General features: G+C 38.2%; 1 protein-coding gene across 1 annotated transcript in view; it reads left to right on the top strand.

The window, feature by feature from the left end:
- ASB4 (ankyrin repeat and SOCS box containing 4) overlaps nt 1-19004 on the top strand; it is a 53206-nt gene extending 34202 nt beyond the window's left edge. Inside the window, exons 3-5 of the mRNA XM_015134300.3 lie at nt 6897-7387; nt 15230-15343; nt 16361-19004. Of these exons, the coding sequence (XP_014989786.2) occupies nt 6897-7387; nt 15230-15343; nt 16361-16549 (794 nt within the window). The 3' untranslated portion in view covers nt 16550-19004. The remainder of the gene's footprint in view (nt 1-6896; nt 7388-15229; nt 15344-16360) is intronic.
- The last annotated feature ends 1819 nt before the right edge of the window (nt 19005-20823 follow it).

Here is a 20823-nt window from a genome sequence, read left to right as displayed (position 1 = left end):
TTTGATATTTGGTGGGGTAAGTACCCTTATTCACTGTCTTTTCTTTCCATCTTATTCTTTTTTAATTAAAAAAAAATTTCTTTCTCATTCTTTTTACTTCACTTTCCCAAAATTGGTATGTTGTTTTTGCTCTTTACCCTGCAAATTTTGTGGGGAAAAATGTTCAAATTGCATTGAATTTATAGACTAATTCTGAAAGAATTGCCATCTTTACAATAATGAGTCTTTCTATTTATGAACTTAGTAAAACTTTCCATTTATTGTCTTTTGCCTTCAATAAAAATTTTATCATTTCCTTCATAGTAGATCTTTATATATTCTGATTATGTTTTCAATACATAAAGAAATGTTTCCTTTTTGAATATGACCTTTATTATGAAAAATAAATAAGAAAAGCACAACCCAATGAAAAATGGGCAGAAGCTATGAAGAGACAATTCTTACAAGTGAGATTCTGTGGCCTGTATACATATAAGAATATACTTTACTGGTAATCAGGAGAATGCAAATTAAATCAAAATACCATTTAATTGGCAAACACTAAGAAGTTTGAGAGTATCAAATGTTGGAAATGATTTTGAACCTTTAAACTCTACTGATGGACATACACATTGATATATACACTGATGAATATAATTTAATATGGTTGAAAATGTTCATACATTGCTTCCCGGTAATTCTATTTCTTCCTCTCAAGTAACTACTGCACAATTTGAAAGATACTTATTATTGGGAAAAAGCTAAAACAACTTTACCTTCGTAAAGGAATAGCTAAACTATGGTTTATACAAGGGAATTCTGTTCAGCAGTTGAAATAAAAAAAAAAAAAAACACCAGTTCTCTATTCAAAGATATATTGTGATGGATAAAAACTGGTTGCAAAAGTGAGACACAATGTATGTAGTTTTTTAAAACACAAAATAATAGTATATTTTTTAAATGGATACACATACAAATAGTAAAAAGAACAAAAATTTACCAAGCAATGACAAGCATCAATTTTAGAACAGTAGTAATCTCTGTGGAGGAAAAAAAACATGGGAGGAGAGAAGAAAGAAAAGGGCTAGGGCTTTCTGTAAAATTCATAGGACAAAAGAGAACTACAGCAAATATGGAAATAATTAAATTCAGTCAAATATGGGTATGGTATACAGGTGTCAATATTTTCTGGAATTTTCCCTGTGTTTGACTATTTCATAATTCATTAAAGACTTAGATTTAGTGCTGATGTAATCATAGATATTTAGATGCAGTAACATAGCAGACTTCTCTCTTTTATATATAAACACAAAATAATTTTGAATTTTTAAATAACTATAGAGGTTTCTAGAAATGCAGCTATGGTATAAATCAAGGTGAGGCTGAACTTTGATTTATTCAGAACTTTACCAATAATTTTTCTTATTTTAGAATACCATTCATGATGGCAATGATGCTCGTGGTGTTTGAATTACAATATAAAACACTTCTATCAGTTCGAATATGTAGCTGTTTGGATTCTATGCATGGGTTCGAGCAAATCATATTTCATTATCTCACTTAGGATAATCTTTCCTAAATATTAACATATTGAATTTCACACTACATCACTATAGTTTATTTATTCTAGTTTTAACAATCATGAGTTTTCCTCTACATGTTAGCCAGGGCATTATATTTATTTTTAAAAGATTATGTGTGAAGGTAGATGTTGCTTTCTATGGCATGCACTGCAGCATAGGAAGTGTCTGGAAGGGATGGGAAGCACTTATCTGAGTTGGTCCTCCCATTTAGTACCACAGAAAGGCTCTTCAAGGAATCAAGACCATCAGGACTGGAAGAGGTCTCCATCTTCTCTGCTGAAATTCTTATCCTGTCTCTGCTCTTCATCCCATTCTCAGTGCACACAAACCAGTGTTTCTTTTGCCCACAGATGAAATCTGAAAATTCCTTCTTCTTTATCATGCAGAGAAAATTTAAATATTTATCTGTCTCATTTGCTATCATTCTAGACTAGTTCTGGAGACCCTCTTGCAAAAATTAAAAGATTCATGAAGGAACTTCTCCCATTAAAAGTCACTTTATCTCCCCAAGAAACAATGTACTCTGCCCATCTAGAATGAAAACTGCTGCAAATTTTATAGGGTATAGTTTATAGAAATGTAAAGAAAACTTTTTAGAGAAAGTATGTCTGCATGGAAGGACTCCCTACTGTAAGAATGTCAATTCTTCCTAAATTGATATGTACACCAAAATAAAATCCAGGCGAATCAAATGTTAAACATTTTTTTAACATTTATAAAAACTAGATTATAATTAATTGAGATTGTTATGCAACTTATGAAAGGAGTAGGACATTCTGGTACAAAGGAAAAGACAAGGGAAAACTTGACAATCGAAAGTTAACATCACTGTATTTAGGAAAAATCAAACTGGTTACAATGTTTATAGCAATTATGAGAGCATAAGCTTATATCTTGATGAAGAGCTCATAAAAGTGCAAAGAAAGCAGAACAATTTCAACCAATAAAGATGTGAGAACTAAATTTGGACAATTAACTAAAAAAGAAATACCACTAGTTAATAATTACAGATAAAGTGTCTAAACTCTAATAGTCAAATGAATTTGGATTTCAAAAAAATAAGACTTTATTTTTGCTACCAAACTAGCAAGAATTTCTCTTTAAATGTGTAATATACTGGTTAGTGAAGTAAGTAGTCTTATGCATCACAGAGAGAGATAAAAATGTAACTTTTTTTATTAATAAAGACCCTTAACATAGTTCAAATGTTTCAGCTTAATAATTCTATTTTGGGGAATTTATTACAAGGAAATAATCCTAAAACTTACATACAAAATTATTAATTGTAGCATTAATTTTAAGATCAAAATTTTGGAAAAAATCAGCACAGTGGGGTAAACTTACTCTAAGGAGTATGTAGTTATTTTATATTATGTTTAAAATGTCTATACGATAACATGGAAATGCTTCTAAGAGTAACATAAAAGCACTGTTGGTCAGTAAAAATATTAACATGTCTAACTTCATTGGTAATTAGGGAAACCATTCAGATGAAATGAGATATCACTCTACAACGAACAAATTGGCTAAAATTAAATAGACGGAAAATACCAATGTTGATAAGGTTGTAGTACAATGAGAAACCCTCATGCATGGCTTATCAGAGTGTAAGCTGGTACAACTGCTTATCTGACAGTACTTAATAAAGTTGAAGATATGCATACTCAGTGACCCAGCAATTCCACTCATAGATGTAGAGCCCAGAGAAACCCCTGCACGTGAGCACCAGAGTACAAGAATGTGCAAGAATGCCCATGGTATCAGTGCTTGGGATAGCCTGACACGGGTAATGCCCACCTCCAGTTGAATGGATAAATTGTGCTAAAAGACAGATATAATAAAATGAACAAATGAGAACTAAACCTCACAAGATACATTATTTTCACCAATACAATGTTGAGTGAAAGAAGCAAAAGAATTTGTGTTTATGATTCCATTTATTCAAAATTCAAAAATTGAAAAATGGAAGGATTTTCTGGGTCTAAGAGTGTCTAATTTCTTGACCAAGGATGTAATTAGATGGTGATGGCTTTATAATAATTTTTAAAAACTGTGCATACTTATTTTTATATACTGTGTAATGTATGTTATGTGTTATGGGTCAAATTGTGTGCCACTCCCCAAAACACACACACACAAAGATACATTCAAGTTCTAATCTCCAATACCTCAGCATGTGAATTTATTTGGAAATAGGGTTGCTGCAGGTATAATTAAGTTATGTTAAAATCATACTACAGTAAGGTTTTTCCTTATTGCAGTATGACTGGTGTTCTTATAAGAAGATGACCATGTGGAGACACAAATGAGACAGCCAAGTATAATGGGGTCCCCAGAGACCCTCCAACCAACCTGCACACTGGGAGAATGGGATGGAGCTATGGAAGTTCCTGCCGTTTGCAGTGGAGAGCAGCCTGGCCTCTCCTGTTCCTGGGTGGTAACCTGGGATTCAGTCTGTGAGATGGGGCCTGTTAACAGGAACCCCTCTCACTTTGCTGAGAGTCTTTTTCCTTTTTGTTGAATAAAGTCTGTAACCACTCATCCTTCAAAGTGTCTGCATGCCAAATTAACCTGGTCATGTGACAGAACCCGGATTTTCCTACAACACAGAGACACAGAGAGAATGCCATGTGACGGTGAAGGCAGAGACTAGAGTGATAGTTCTACAAGCCAAGGACTGCCAGCCATCAACAGAAGGTAGGAGAGAGGTCTGAGGCAGATTCTCCTTCAAAGTCTTTGGAAGAAACCAACACTAGACACTTTAATTTTGGACTTCTAGTCTCCAGAGGTGTAGGAGAATAAATTTCTGTTGTTTTAAGCTACCCAGTGTGTGGTATTTTGTTAGGGCAGCTCTTGGAAACTAATACATTGTATTTTCACATTAAAAATATATTCAAAGCTCCCAGGAATTTATGTTTCTGATCTCTAATTTATTGAATAAATCACAAAATCTAAAATAAAAAAGTAGTCAAATCATTGTACTTTATATATTTCCTGGAAAAGTTATACTGGCGACATAATTCAAGTATGAAAATAAGGAACTCCTATTCAGAAAAGGAAACCATGTAGCATATCTAGTTGTACCAACAGGTCAAAGATCAATTGTAAATGTCCAACTGCATTAAAAAGTAAAGGATGTGGTTTGTTCCAAGTTGGCCTGTAAGAATTTCATCCTGACCCTTTGATTCTCTTCCTTACTGGAAATTCTCCAGCGTCTGAAGTGACCCTGCACATGGCTTCTGGGAAGACATTCTCATTCATTCCATTTCACTCTAGAGCAAAGACGAGCTGACCTGAAATAAGACCTGACCCAGAACTTCTCTAGGGCAGAATACTGATAAACACAGATGGCTTCATGAAACACCATCTTTGGTTACAGTTCTGCCTTCTACAAGTTACGAATACAGTCTCAGAGTTTACAGAGCAATGTACTCTTGGGTACCTTCCTTGGGGACTGATTTTGTATAGGATATTGAGCATGCTTGTAGGAGTTTTGGTTTTCTCAAATATGTTCCATAAGATCAGCAGATGCCATAAATAAGGGCATAAAGGAACATGGTGAACGGATTTTTTTAAAGCTAACAAAATGTAATGTTATCTTTTTACTACTTTCTGGTTTTCATATAGTAAAAGAGAGTAAACTACAGAAAAATTTTCCTTCAGAAAAGTAATATGAGGTAAAATAGAACAATGATAAGGAATTTCCAAGCCAGGCTATCTGTTTTCAAACCTTGGTTCAACAATGAGGAAGGGGTCCCTGGTGGGCGAGAGCCCCAGGTGGGGAAGAACAATGAACAATTGTTCTGAGAAATGGGAAATCACAATGACTTCTTCCTGGCACAATGACCTTGTTCTGTGGGCACAATGACCTCCTTCAGCACAGCAGCTCCCTCCAGCACAACTCTATAAAACTTCGCTGCAGTTGCACCCTGCCTCTATCCAGCCTCTTCACTGCTGTGCTGACGGTTGCAACCTTGCAATGTATTTTCATACTTCTCTAATAAATCTGCCTTTCTTTACCTAGAACTGTCTTGGTAAATTACTTTACCACCTGTGACACTGACCCCAGCTAGTTGCACCTGTGACAACTAGCTGGTTGTACTTTTGGCCAATTATTAAACTCTCTGAGTACAAATTTCTTCATCCGTCAAATTAGGATAAAAACTGCACCTACTGCAAAGGATTACTTGGAAGATTCAATGAAGCAGTATATGAAAAGCATTTAGCCCAGAATGTTGCACATGGTTAAGAGTTTAATAAATACTAGTTACTAGCATAGTAATAGTAATAATAATAATAATAATAAGTCTCTACAGACTTGAAGTAGCTATAAAAAATTCCAGTAGAGTTGATTAATTAGAGTTGGCCCCCTAGGGGTCATTTGGTTCACCTCATTAAATTAGGCAGAGAAGGAAAATTTCAGCTTCTTGAGTTGACCGCTCTCACACTTAACATTTCGAATTAGAAAAACAAAACTCACTTAGGTTTTCTAATCTGTTAAATAAGTGGGTTGGATTAAGTAATTCTAAGGAGCTTTCCAAGCACAAAAAGTTCGTATTTCTAACATCCTTTGTCAACCATAAATCAAACATTTTACAGTCTCTGAATCATTTTCTGTGTTTCAGTGAGTATTTCTACTATACCAGCTTCTACACCTTTTGATGAAAAGTATAACCTTTAGGCTAGTTTGGGGACTAAAGTCGTGTGTGTGTGTATGTGTGTGTGTGCACGCACATGCATATTTGGTGGTGGTGGTACTGTGTTCCAAGAAAGCCTCACAGACTTGGGCAGCCCTAATACTGTAATTTCAGTCAAAGGGATAGGAAATTTCCATACCACTGAAGTTTACTTGCATCAAACTTTTAGGTTCATCTGCTATGAAAGAGAAGAGAAGTATTATTTTGTGGAATATTCAAAACGGTTGATTTTTAAAGAGTCAAAGTTTGTGATATAACATTTGCTTTTAATGATATTAGCAAATATCATTGTTATATTGATAAAAACGACTTAGTTATAGAAATCTCTTGGTATTTCCAAGTCCACCTGGGAGTAAGAAGCAAAATTCAGCAAGGCTCCAGCATTCTGGCACAAATCCTTCCTTCTCCTCCCATGGGTACCTTTGCTGGTTGTCCAGGAGATGGCAATGTTGCTTCAAGGGAATGGCTTCCACCAGGCCCAGGAAGGGAGCCTGGGGACAAAGGGGTTGAGGGCTAGGGATACTATATGGCAGTCAGAAGTTAAAAGAGAAACAGTGAGAAAAGTCTTATTTAATGAACCTTAGGAATAATGACAAAACCCGTTTAAATAATTGTCTTCCTCAATTTCCCTTTATAGGGGCGAATGTGAACATGAAGACCAACAACCAAGATGAGGAGACGCCCTTGCACACGGCTGCCCACTTCGGCCTTTCAGAGCTGGTGGCCTTTTACGTGGAACACGGGGCCATAGTGGACAGTGTGAATGCCCACATGGAGACCCCCCTGGCCATCGCCGCCTACTGGGCCCTCCGCTTTAAGGAGCAGGAGTACAGCACAGAGCACCACCTCGTCTGCCGCATGCTGCTTGACTACAAAGCCGAAGTCAATGCCCGGGATGACGACTTTAAATCTCCCCTCCACAAGGCAGCCTGGAACTGTGACCATGTGCTCATGCACATGATGCTGGAAGCTGGCGCCGAAGCCAATCTCATGGATATCAACGGCTGTGCTGCCATCCAGTACGTGCTGAAGGTCACCTCCGTGCGCCCTGCTGCCCAGCCTGAAATCTGTTACCAGCTCCTGTTGAACCATGGTGCCGCCCGAATATACCCTCCCCAGTTCCACAAGGTGAGGCTCTGCCCAGTGGTCAGGAGGTTGAGGGAGATTCAAATGGCGGCCCTGTCTGAAATCTCCAAGTAACTGAAGCTTGTTTGAGGCTTGAGTCCTGGGCTAACTACCTCTGATCCTCTTTGACCTTCCATTACATACCTAATCCTAGCTGTCTCCTCATCTCATCCTAGTCTAGGTTTGCTTGAAATTGGGTGTGACAGCTAGAATGAGAACAAGAGTAGCAAATAATTTTTTATACCTTGTGTGAACACCAATGCACTGGTGGCTTCCTGGGGGACTGAGGTAAGTCTGCCAGAAAGGTGAATAGTGTTAGACAGGCATACATTTGCCATCTTTTAAACAGAATGACTGATCTAAAGATGACTCAGTCTGCTTTGAAATTAGCTTGTAGCCATGAAAGGGCCACCCGATTTTCCAGTTTAATGAAAGCTAACATTTATTAAGTACTAAAAATTATATTTATTATATATAATAAATAAGCACACTGTTACAAGAATTTTGTATCTCTTAATTCTTACAATAATCATACAAGGTATATATTATTATTGCCCCTATTCTACAGAGGAGGAAACTGAGGCACAGTTAAGTAAATTACCTGAGCTTCCACAGTGCCAGTGCCAGGATTCAACCTTAGATATTTTGGTTCTAGCATCTATTCTTATGATATCACACTGCACAGTTTTTCTTAATAACAGTCGTAATCTCAAACAGACTCGTAGGGACCAGTTGCTAACAGTATTGATATGACTAAGACATGGGACCTATCCTCAAGAAGCTTAGAATCTAGCAGATGAGACAAACAAATAAAGGGGTAATTTTAATAGGCTGTGATAAATGATAAGGTAGAAGAATAATGAGTGCTACAGAAATATGGAAGAGAGCGAATTTTGCACAGTTTTTTTGCTGGTAATTTGGAGGCCAAAATGCATTTTATCTGAAAATAAATCAAATAGTACTATACTTAGGATTCTCCCTTACTCTAAAAATTTAACTAACAAGAAGAAGAGTTTGAAGTATACAACAGCTGACTAAGTAGGCCACAGAAAGCAAATTAACAGATGTTTTTCTGAATTCACAGCTTAAGTTCTACCTCTTACCTGGGTAAAATGTCAGGGACTTGTCTGAAGTCCTGCAGTGTGAGGCTCAGTTAGAAGAAAAGTTCTACTAGAGAATTTAAGGGTAGTTCATTCAGTCAGGACAAATTCCAGATGGACAAACCAGAGAACTTTCAAATGAAGATTTGATGGATTCAGCAATTCCTGTGATCTCAGTAAGGAATTTTCTCTTGGTTATCAGGATGTTAATGGAAGATTAACTAATTCTTTTTTTTAAATTGTATGTAAAACCCAGAATGTCATGAATTTTTACAAAACTTTCTTAGAGAACTATAAATGATTAAGACGAGGAATAGAGTAAGAAGAATGTTACAATAACTGTCCTGTGTTGAGCTCTAAATAGGTTTTATACAGATTATTTCGTTTTATTTTTATAATCGACTCTGAGGTAGGCACTGGCATTATTCACATTTAAAAGGCGATTAAGCTAAAGCTAATAGTCTTAATATATTTTCATCAAGTCACACAGAGTAAGTGTCAAATTCACTCATTTGTTTATTTAACAAATATTTACTAGACACCTCCAAAGTGTCGAGCACTGTTTTATTTGCTGGAGGTAGAGCAATGAACCAAAGGCCTTCATGAAAGATACTTTCTAGTGGGAGACAGAAAACAAACAAAACAAAACCAAATAAATATACTCTGATATGTTAGGTACTATGGAGAAAAATCAGGGTAAAAAAAAAGAGAGAGAATGCCAGATTATGTGTGCTACTTTAAGTTGATTAGAAAAAATAAGGATGTGGAGGAACAAGCCATGCAAACACCTGATGGGGAGGTGTGGAGAGCATTCCAGGCCTAAGGAAAAGCAGGTGAGAGGGTCCTGAGGTAGGAGAGGGCTAAGCATGTTTGAAGGAGAGCAAGGAAGCCACAGTGGCTGAAGTGGAGTGAGCAAGGGGAAGATAAATCCAAGAGGTATATATGTGGGTTGTCTGCAGACCATATATGTGGCCTTGTAAGCTGTGGGAATGTTCTTGGTGTTTTACTCCGCATGGGAGAGGAAGTCACTGAAAGATTTTGAGTTGGGAAAAATAAAAATCTGATTTATATTCTAAAATGATCCTTTAGACTGCCTTTAAGAGAATAACTCTGAGTGGGAGCCAGCAAAGTTGTAATAATTTAGATGAGAGATGAGGGTAGCTTAGACTCACAGCGGAAATAGTGAGGGTGGTGAGAAGCACAGACTTTGGGGTCAAACTTGATTTCTGTCACTTACCTAAGAGTGTGACTAAATAAACTGCTGAAAGTTTCTGGGCCTCAGTTTCTTCCCCTGTTGAATGAGTATACCCTGAATTTAGGCCTTGGCAATAATATGCAGACTGAATCCTTCCCCAGAAGGAAGTTATTCCTACTCATAGCACATCACAAATATGCTCAAAGCCCAGAGGATGGTGCCAAACATTTCTTTCCCCTTTCTCTTGGACTTCTTTCAGTCCTTGCAGAGTCTCTTTCCAGTTCCTCCCTTCAGTCTTATCCTGCATCTATAAACATCTCTATCTTTGTTTACTTCCATCTTTTTTTCTTACTTACATCTTGCTAAGGGCTGGTCATTCTTCATGATGTTACCTCTAGAAGACAAAAACATCTACCTCTGTAATACAGCTCACTTCACAAAGCATGATTTTCTGCATATTGTCGTTCAAAGACTACTTTCCTTCCAGGGAAAAGGATGGACAGGGACACAGGGCATGAAGGTGCCAGAGAAACATACTCTATCACTTTATTCATGATTAGTAATAGCCTTCTTGTAAGGTTGTTTTGAGAATTAAATGAGATAGTATTTGAGAAGTGGTTAGCACAGTGCCATGGGCATGGTAACCATTAAACAAATGATGGCTATGACTATTATTATTCTTACACATGTGTTGAGCAGGAGAATTGGTGCTCCTGGGCCTGGTTTACTATAGCGATCTTCCCAACCAGGAGCGACAGTATGTGTGTGAGTCCCTGCCCAGAGACTAAATGTTGAGTTGTATTCTGAAACTTGCTGTGGACTCCAGTAGTAGCATTCAACCCTGGTGTTTTCTTTTCTCCTCCTCTCAACATGTGCTCTTGGTCCAGCATAGGCATCTCCCCTGCTGGCTTTTCTTGATGGCTCCACCAGCCTCTAAAGTAGGCATACAATTGTATGTTCCAACCAACTTTGTCCATGGTTAGCATTTTCTTATTCAGTTATTTTGTTCCTTTGAGTTCCTTTAGTTTGGCTGTATGCTAAAGAGATTAAGATAAGAGTTGGCTACTGGTGGATGGCTGGTATTACAAACAAACATTTTCGTTGCTACTCAACAGACTGTGTAGGAGAGCTGGACCCCTTCCAAAGGAAAAGCAAAGCAAAACTATTCAATTTACTATGTACATGCTTCAAAGTGATTTAGAACAACTACTCCACAGTCTGACTTTCCAAAGAGAAAGTCATCTTTATGACAAGTAAGTGACTGACTCATTTATCCAGAAGATAAAGTGATTCATTCTTGTGTGGATGGGGAATTCAGTTTCCTTATTTACAAGGAACAAGGTCAGAGCTGAAGATGCTTTCTTCCAAACACAAAGCAAATTTGTAGAGGGTGTATTTCACTGAAAGCCAATGTGTAAATTACATAAGCGGGGGAAAAAAGAACTATAGGGTCTGCAATTGCTTTCCAGGGTACAAAAGGACATTTGATTTTTTTTTTTCCTCCCAGCATAATTCAGAAGAAAGTGACACCCCAGGGAGCCAAGATCGGGTTTTCTTGTAGGGCAAGAAAGACATTTTTCTACAGGAGGAAAGGTAACATGAGGGTTTGGGGGAGGTGAGGATGATTTCTGCCATTGAACAATGCTGTGTATGAAGCTAGGCAGTTCTCTTTGATCATTAAGTACCTTTCTGAACACATATATATCAATATATAAGAGTGCAAGTGGCTTGAGAATGTTTCTGCTGAAGTGACTTACAGATGATGTTTGGATGAGAAGAGAGGCAGGGAGACTTACCTTGAATCTCTTTTTTAATAGATTGTGTATTAATCCATGATTTTGGGGTTGGATGATGAGGTGAGGTATCTAAATCTCTCTCCAGTAGTCACCACAGTAGAAATAGCTTTTTTTTTTGTCTAATTGTTCCTCCATGAAGGGAGAATAGAGATGCCAGAGACTCATGAAGGTGAAGCTTACTGAGCATCTTCTGTTTTCTGGGCTGGGAAGGCCAAAAGGAGGCTGTGGTTTCTCCCTTTGGGGTCCACACCAGTCTGCTGTCTCATGTTTCCTTTGTCTCATGTTTTCATGAGGAAAATGCTACTAAAATAAAACCCCCACTAATCTCTGTCCCCAACCTTCTCACTTCACTTAACAGATTGATGAGTTGGGAGGCGGAGTTGAGTTAGCTTGCTTAACCTTGGGTCTAGAGGATCTTTGAATTCTTTGTTCATTCATGTGGCAAGCTTCCAATAATAAACTCTGTCTGGCAGGGAGAGGCCTGCAATTTGGGGGCATAAATTCAGTTTAGGGGCAGAGTGTTAGAATCTGTGTATGGCCCCTAACTAAACATATGTGATCTATTTTATCAGTAATAAAGATGATATTCTGATCTCTGATTGTCATCTTCATTTCATTTTTTAATGGGTCCTACACTAAGAAGGGAAAATTATTTATTGGGCCTCTAATACTCTGCATGCTATGACACCAAGGGTCTTAAAGATGAGGGCAGGCCAGCCCTAGCTACAACTTTTCGTTTATCCTTTATTTATCCCCCATAATCTGTTCCTTACCTGTTTCAGTCCACTCAACTCCCAGTGACTTAACCTTCTAATTCAATCTGCTAGTATTTAATCTGTCTTCATCTCTTGATCTTCACGACCCCTGTGATAACCTCACTTTGAATGCTTTCTTCATTTGGTGTCTTTTACTCTGACGTGTCTGGTTTTCTTTTGACTTTGGAGTCATGCAGACTTGAGTTTAAATCCTGACTCTACCATTTCCTAGCTAAAAGACCCAGAGGTTAAATTTTCTCAGCCTTTGGCCTTCAATCTCTGAAATGGGGATGATTATAGGACCAATCTCATAGGATTGTTGAATGGCTAAGCAAGTTAAAGTATATGAAGATTTAGCACAGTCTCTTGCACATAGTAAGTCCTCAAAAAATGGTAGCTGTTATTTCCCTTTCTTCCTCTCTCATGCCTACTAGGATTTCTGAAGCTGTAGGTAATGATCCTCTATCTTTTCCATTTATACCCATTTAGAATGTCACTGAACTTTATGGCTTTAGCCAGCACATACTTTGATGACACATAATAACTATATATCAGCCTTCTCATGGGAGCCGCTATTGTGTACATTTTTGGCTGATATGAATGGCTGGGTGCGGTGGCTCACACCTGTAATCCCAGCACTTTGGGATGCCTAGGCGGGCAGATTACTGGAGGTCAGGAGTTCAACACCAGCCTGACTAACATGGTGAAACCTCGTCTCTGCTAAAAATGCAAAAATTAGTCGGGAGTGGTGGCATGATCTGTAATTCCAGCTACTTGGGAGGTGAGGAAGGAGAATTGCTTGAACCCAGGAGGTGGAGGTTGCAGTGAGCCAAGATTGTGCCATTGCACTCCACCCTGGGCTAAAAGAGTAAAATTCTGCCTCAAAAAAAAAAAAAAAAAAAAGAACGATCCTCCTCCTCATTATCTGTCCATCCCAGATTAGTATGTTCCTCATTTCTGTCAATCAGTGGCAACTGTTTGTCCTCTATCTCTGGCTTCCAAGTTGTATTCTTTCCTCCTCCTATCTGATTAATATTAAGCCCTAGACTTGTTCCTTCTCCCAGCTTCAGCCACCCTTCCTTCCCAGCACTAGCGCTGACGCCAGCCTAGGAGCCGGTTGGTGTACTTCCCGTCAGCCTCCCCTCCACTCTCTGCCCTTGATGCACTGGTCTCCTCTGTGCGTTGCTGATGGTGCTCAAGCAGCACTTGATGATCTTTAAGTTAGTCTTTTATTGCTTACTGACTTATATTGCTCTCTAACTCTTTGAAATTATTTGTGTCTTTTCTCTTCAACTAGGTTGTAAACTCCTTAAAGACAAAAAACAGGTCATAAATGTCCCAGAATTACTGTCATAGTACTACACCTGTGCTCAATAAAGGCTTCCTAATGGAATGGATAGGTTGAATATCACCTCTTCTTGTTAAGAGTGTATAATAGCCTCTTGTTCTCTGTCAAGTCAATCCCAAGCTCTTCAGACTGGCTTCCAGGTGTGCTGCCAGCTGGCTTCATCTTACCAGCTCTGACCCTTAGCCCTTCCCTGACTCCATCCAGGTTGGCCTCTTTACTGTCAACACACACAGACACACTCACACACACACATGCACACACTCTTACTTAGTTGGGTATTAAGATCATAGCCTTTCCGTCTGTGTTTTATCTGTGATCCCAAGACATTAGGTCTTTACCACCCTACACTGAAAAAGGCAATGGTAGACCACCTATGAGGAAGGTTGTCAAGCATCACATTTCCCTATGGAGGGAAAGTCGGTTTTATGATCTTTTGCTCAACAATAATAAGTTGAGGTTGAGATGGTCTGGGAAATTAGGAAGAAATGTCTTTGGAGAAAGTTGTTTAAGTGCAGAGGCATGCCTCTCTTCTAATGGTGAAGGATGGGCTTCCTCCTCACCTAATATGAAGTGAAAGGGGCTTTAGGAGGACCCCTTGGAGAAGTTGATTTATGTTTTCCAAAGTTTCAAGGGAAAAATGGGACTGATATGAAACTCATGATGAGAAAATTTAGAAGAGCAGGTCTGTGGCTGGAGCTGCTTGTCTGGTGGCAATGGAAAGAAAGATGATTAAACTAGGACTCAGGAGGGCCTTTTCCTGGCCACACCAAAAGTTGGTTAAGTGTATAAACATCCATCTAGTTTGATCTAAATGTTAAACCTAAATCTTTCTGTCTCCTGAAGGAAATTCTGGCCACTTTGACTCTGCTTTCGAGTATTTTTGGTTGGTCAATAAACTGTTAAGCAGAGTGTGCTAAGAGCGAACTGAATTTCATGTCGTCTTTTATTTGTTGATGAAAGGTAAAACATCAATAAGTGTGGTTTAGTACATGACACCAGTCCTCTGCAGGTATTCAACTGGGAAGATAACGAGGCTCAACTTGCATGTTACTCTGTAGTTTACTTTACCTCGTGGTCACCAGCGAATCTAAGTTGATTGATTAACATAGAATTTTTTGATAAAATGTTCTGTAGAGCTGGAAGAGTTTCCCAGGCAGCTGGAAACGTATTCTGTGTCCAGTCTGTCTCAAAATTGCTTCAGTTATGTACAAAGGCAAAGTAATTCTTCGGTTCTCATCTTCTTTGTTAGTGACTCTTTTTCACTTGCTCGTGGAAGGTGAAAGAAATTGATCTGATTTTTATTAATCTGCCTATCTGCCATGGTGGCAGTGTACTGGAATACTTAAAGGCATGAGACTTCTTAAAATCATTTTAGCAATACAGGGAGCTTAATTAGTCTGTGGGTTCTGGGTTTTTTTTGTTTTTTGTTTTTTGTTTTTTTATTCTTACAGATAGGGTCTTGCTATGATGCCCAAGATAGCTTTGAACTCTTAGGCTCAAGCAATCCTCCTGCCTCAGTCTCCCAAGTAGCTGGGATTACAGGAACATGCTACCATGCCCACTGGTCTGTGAACTCTTGATGCCTCTGTGAGCAAAAATAATGAACCATATATGTGTATCAAGCTAATGAAACTCTGTGCTTCCTCTGCAGGTGATACAGGCCTGCCATTCTTGTCCTAAAGCAATTGAAGTTGTAGTCAATGCCTATGAACACATCAGATGGAACACAAAGTGGAGAAGAGCTATCCCCAATGATGACCTGGAGGTAAATAATCGATTCCTTTCCTATAATCTTCACTATCGAGTACTTCCAGACTGCTCTAGAAGTACGCAAAATTCTAATAAAACAGTTGGTTTTGAGAATGCCTTTATAGCCTATTCAAATGCAGTGAGACAAAGGGTTATAAAATACGAGTTTGAGAGTTAATATTTCCATCAAATATGTGGCATTAAGGAGTGTTTTGGGGAATTCCTCCATTTAAGGGCAAGTTGAATTAAGTATATAAAGGGAGCAGCTTTCCTTTCTTCTGATTAATTTAGATGAGTTAAATGATGGCATTTGGGATTACTCATATAGTATTTTTACTGGAATATTAAAGCGTTTTGTGTAGATTATTTCATTTACTTTTAAATATCGTGAAGTGACTATTAGGCAGGAAAGAGTTTTAAAAACCCTGTCTTGGGTCCTACAGAAAGCTATTGGCAGAGTCAAGTTCTCACTTGCAGACTTTCAGACTTCGCTACCTATGTATACCAGTCCTTCCCACTGAACATCCTTGGTTCTTGGTTTTAGAAGTCAAAGTCTGTCTCTAACACATGAAAGGTATCAGGCACAGGGTGCAAAGTTCACTGGGCTTGGAGGTCTGTGGCTTAGGTGTAATCTTATTCTGCTACTTATTAGCTGTGTTACTTTTTAAAGTCACCTAACTTGAGTGAGCTGCATTAATCCTTCACTTCCATTAAATATCTGAATATATGCATCACACCAAGCATATAATGTGTTTAAAATTGCTATTTTGGTTTAGATTGGTCCAGGCAGTTCACACATGCATATTTTATCTTATCTCCTGGGTTCTGAATTGTAGAGTGTTATTTCCCCTCCCCTTTCCTTGTATACCACCGCCTCACTGCTCCCATTTCAATATTGCGTTTAATTTTTGCCTCACCAATAGAGACCCTAGGAAGCTGCCATTATGTGTAAAGTAGAGGTTAGTTTGATGATTTTTATTGATGTAAACTGTGGGGACTTGCTAACTTTAATTTGTCTTGCCTTCCTTTTCAGAAATACTGGGATTTTTATCACTCTCTCTTTACTGTGTGCTGTAACTCTCCAAGGACTCTCATGCATTTATCGAGATGTGCCATTAGAAGAACGTTACACAACAGATGCCATAAAGCAATTCCTTTGCTTTCCCTCCCATTGTCATTGAAAAAGTACTTGCTTTTAGAGCCAGAGGGAATTATTTATTAAGCCTTATGAGACAGCAGTTCCCAATCGTAGGTATTTAAGTGGACTTGCTGCGTAGACACAGTTTGCATAAATAAAATGGTACTTGGGTTGATTATAACACTTCAGGGATTTCAAAACACTTTACAAACACTGTCATTAATCCTAGAATATCATGGTATGGGGAAATAAACAAGAAGTAAAGTTAAGGAATTTTCAAAGACAAGGATGTATTCAGAATGCAGTGATATAACAGTAATAACTAATACGTATAGTGCTCTAAGTACCTGAAATATTTTTGTAAAACTTCTCATATCTTATCTCATCTGAAATGGGACCCAGGTTTTCTTCCAACCAATCTAATTCTGTGCCTTATCAGTAATATGTTTACATTCTTATTCTAATGGCCATATAGTAGCCTTTGCAATTGGCCTCTTAAACTTGGTGTCTTCCCCCATTACCCCTTAGCAGTAATTACTGTCGCTCGTTTTGCAAACTCCTGCCCCCCAAACCAAGCTACTCGAATTTATTTCAGTGATGAAAGCATATGAGCATAGTCAAAACAAGGAGATCTTGGAGTCAAATTAGAAATGAGAAAGAAACATCAGTCCAGTTAATAGTCAAGAATGGACATTTGAACGGACATCATTGAGCCAGAGACTGGAGATGCAAAGATGAGTCCCATGTGACTCCTGCCCTCCAGGTTCTCACCATTTAGCAGAGGATCCAGACATATACACAGCTAATTGCAATATAAAGTGACGGGGCAAGAGTACAGGTGCAGACTCATTTTTAACGCTTGTCTTTCAAAGTTGTGTTTCTGACATGAAGTGTGATTTTTCTTTTAAGCATGAAGATAAAGAGTGAAGGGGTTATGTAAAGTAGAGGGATCTCCTGCTCTTGTTAGGGTATTTTTAAGGTTTTTTCTAGAAAGTGTGTCATTTTGATATGGTTTCTTTGTTAGTATTAACACTTTCTCAGACTCCTTGAGAAAAATATTGCACACTCAATGGCTCCAGTGCATGTGGAAAGGAAGCATAGGAAAATGGGGGAAAGAAAGTGTGTGAGGGGACTTAGTTGATTACTTTGGTCTTTTTATGTAGCAGACTGACATTTCATAGCATTGTAGCTAAGAGATAAGGAGCACTTTGCTAGTGACAGTGGGCTACAAAAAGTAAATAGAGAGACTTTTTGAAAATGGTAAAAGTTTGAGAAACATGGGAAGATAAATGTGTTAGTCAGGCTAGCTAGTTAGTGGATTGCAGGAAGAGAAATGTAGGCGATTAAGCTCTGGGCTTTGTGGTTTATGAGGTCAATTTTGCTTCACTTTTTTTGTTATTGCTAATCACTTTTAGATAAGCTCATTGCCTCTTAGCATCATTTTTTAGAGGTTAAAGCAGAAGTAAATTGCAAACAAATCTGTCAGTTGTGAGCAGGTTTCTTTTATGTGTGTGGTTCTCCGTCATATTTAACTTTGGATGCTGGAGTGTTGAATAGAGATGATGTCAGATATTCCAATAGGCTATCATTTAATGTAACTGGCAATCACCTAACTGGTTAATCCCAGTTGAGACTGTGCTTCTCAACTGGGATTGTCTTACTCCCAGGGCTGCGTAGGAAAAGTCATAGGTGGATACAGTAATCTCTTTTAAGTATCAGTTTTACTCAGATATTTTGGTAGAGATATTTTGTACTAAAACAAGATCTATATTATGGAATAGAATGCTGAATTTGTATGAATTATTCATATAAATCTTGATCCTTCAAAAAATAGTTTGCTTGCAACAACTGGTATTAGAACACATCCTAGAACAGAATGAAATGATGTCTTTTGCAGCAACTTGGATGGAGCTGGAGGCCATTATTCTAAGTGAAGTAACTCAGGAATGGAAAGTGAAATACCGTATGTTCTCACTTATAAGTGTGAGCTAAGCGATGAGGATGCAAAGACATAGAGAGTGATATAATGGACTATGGGGACTTGCAAGGGGAAGCCTGAGAGTGGGGTGAGGGATAAAAGACTACATATTGGGACACTGCTCCAGTGATGGGTGCACTAAAATCTCAAAATTCACCACTAAAGAATTTATCTGTGTAACCAAAAACCACCTGGACCCCCAAAACTATTGCAATCTTAAAATAGTAGTAATTTAAAAAGTAAAACAAGATCATACCCTGGAACAATTGGAGGATTGCTTGCTGCCCTGCATCTTAAGGAGTATTCTAACAGAAAAACTTGTGATGCACTGACTTGGGGCAGGTAAAACTGATGCTGAGGACAAAGGAGAAGATGTTCCTCGCCGAGGGAAATGAAAACCTTTCTTATTCACCTTGCTTGTGCTTCAACACTCATGTTCATCTAGTGTAGAATACATGGCTACTTGTTTGTAATTTTTTTATTCGTGGAATTAAAGTGATTTTTCCTTAACTTTGAACTTCTATTTAGAGAACTTAAATAAAGCTCTTCTGTCTCCTTTCATCTTTGTAAGTTGTTTACTTACCAATAAGACTCTTTTCCCTAACCCAACTTTGACTTTTCAGCAATGGCACTGAAGAACTCTATACATTTCATTGCTTTTATCAACAGTTAGAAAGAAAAAGAGAATCAGGGATTGTGCCTGTAAATAAATAATGTTTTCAAAAGAAAGTAAAGGGTGACCAAAACACAAATACAGTGCAGACTCTTGCTCTAAGAACAGGGTGTTTTAATAATAATAAAGAAATTGTACTGAATCATTCTCCTCTGCCTCTCACCGTATCTGTCTTCCTGGGGTTTTTCATTTTCCTTCATTCTCACTGTCCACTAAACCCTGGGCAAAGCCACAGAGGAAATTATATCCTCCTGATGCCTTTGTTACTTTCTTAGAAAACTTTCTGTAAATAGGATCTACTATCTTGAAGAAAAAACTATCTCTCTTCTGAAACTTACATGAGAGGAAGAATCTTAGATATGAGGGAAAGACCACCTATCTGGTTTTCTCTGCTTCTTAGGAACTAGACACACTTGTGTTCTATTTTTTAATCACCGAGTGTTATGTCTCTACTTCGTCCTTCCATTCTAAACCCAGTGGGTTCTGATAAAAACACAGTAGTCGAACGATGATTGTAGGGATAAGAAAAGTAACAAACCATTTGCAGTGGGTTATCAGTGTTGGAAAAGACGGCTGAGCCTTATGTTTTTATTACTTATCTGATTGTGAAGAACTTACAAAATTCTAAGTTGGTACACTTTCAAAACTTTTACAAATGAATTCAACTACTCACTCATTTTTTTTGAAACACAAACACCGCAGCTAGTATCTGGAAGGAATTCCTGTTACTTTCTTTAGGAGGATAAAGTAGATGCATTACAGTTAGACGTTCAGAGGTTTGGCTCCAATGCTATCTGTCTGGGTCCCCTCTTTACCTGACTCATAGTATATGGAAAATGACACACCTGCTCTATGCCTGGGTTTTCTCATTTGTAAAATGAGAATAGTCATGGTGCCTACTTCATAGGACTTTTGTAGGATTGTTTTGAAGGTTAAGTTAATTAACAGATTAAAGCATGTAGAGCAGACCATGACACTCAGTAGCATTTTATTACTACTCATGTCCTTGTTTTTGTCGTAATCATTATGTTGTACAGATAGACTCCCACCAGTGGAGTAGTATATCCTTAGAGTGAAGCTGTAGCTGCAGGTGATACATTGTAGATTTCTATTCACTTTGGGAACTGTTGGGTGAGCTTGTACTGTGTCAGGACTTTGACGACAGCTGGGAATCCATGGGGGAACAAGACAAAACAGGTCCCTGACCTTCTTGGGCTTTTTTGAGGTAGGGAGTAGGGATAGAAATTCTCCACTGAGTGGAGGATTAGTAAACATGCCAACCAATTAATTTTTGAATCTTCGTATTTTTGTAAGTAGTAACATAGATGCAATGATCTATTTTACTATGGAAAAATTTAGTCACCTGAAAATTTATCACGTGCAGAACTGATTTCTCAGTTGTTTCCATCTTTAATGGGGGAAAGAGAAGGAGGAGATGAATTTTGTAGCGGGACATAGATTAGCAATGAGATTCATAGCAGGGAGGGTCATTGGTCATCAGAATGAATGAACAGAAGGTAGAATAATTTCATTCATTTATTTTTTCACATGCAAGAATTTATTCTCTTAGCTGGGTGTGGAGGCACACGCCTGTAGTTCCAGTTCCTCCAGAGGCTGAGGCAGGAAAATCACTTGAGCCCACGAGTTCAAGGTTGCATTGACCTGTGATTAGACCACTGTATTCCAACCTGGGCAACAGAGCGAGAC

This window comes from Macaca mulatta, chromosome 3 (assembly GCF_049350105.2).
Source record: "Macaca mulatta isolate MMU2019108-1 chromosome 3, T2T-MMU8v2.0, whole genome shotgun sequence".
NCBI classification, from domain to species: Eukaryota; Metazoa; Chordata; class Mammalia; order Primates; family Cercopithecidae; genus Macaca; species Macaca mulatta.
Note: the sequence above shows the minus strand (reverse complement) of the source record. Positions and strands in the feature narration are given on the sequence as shown.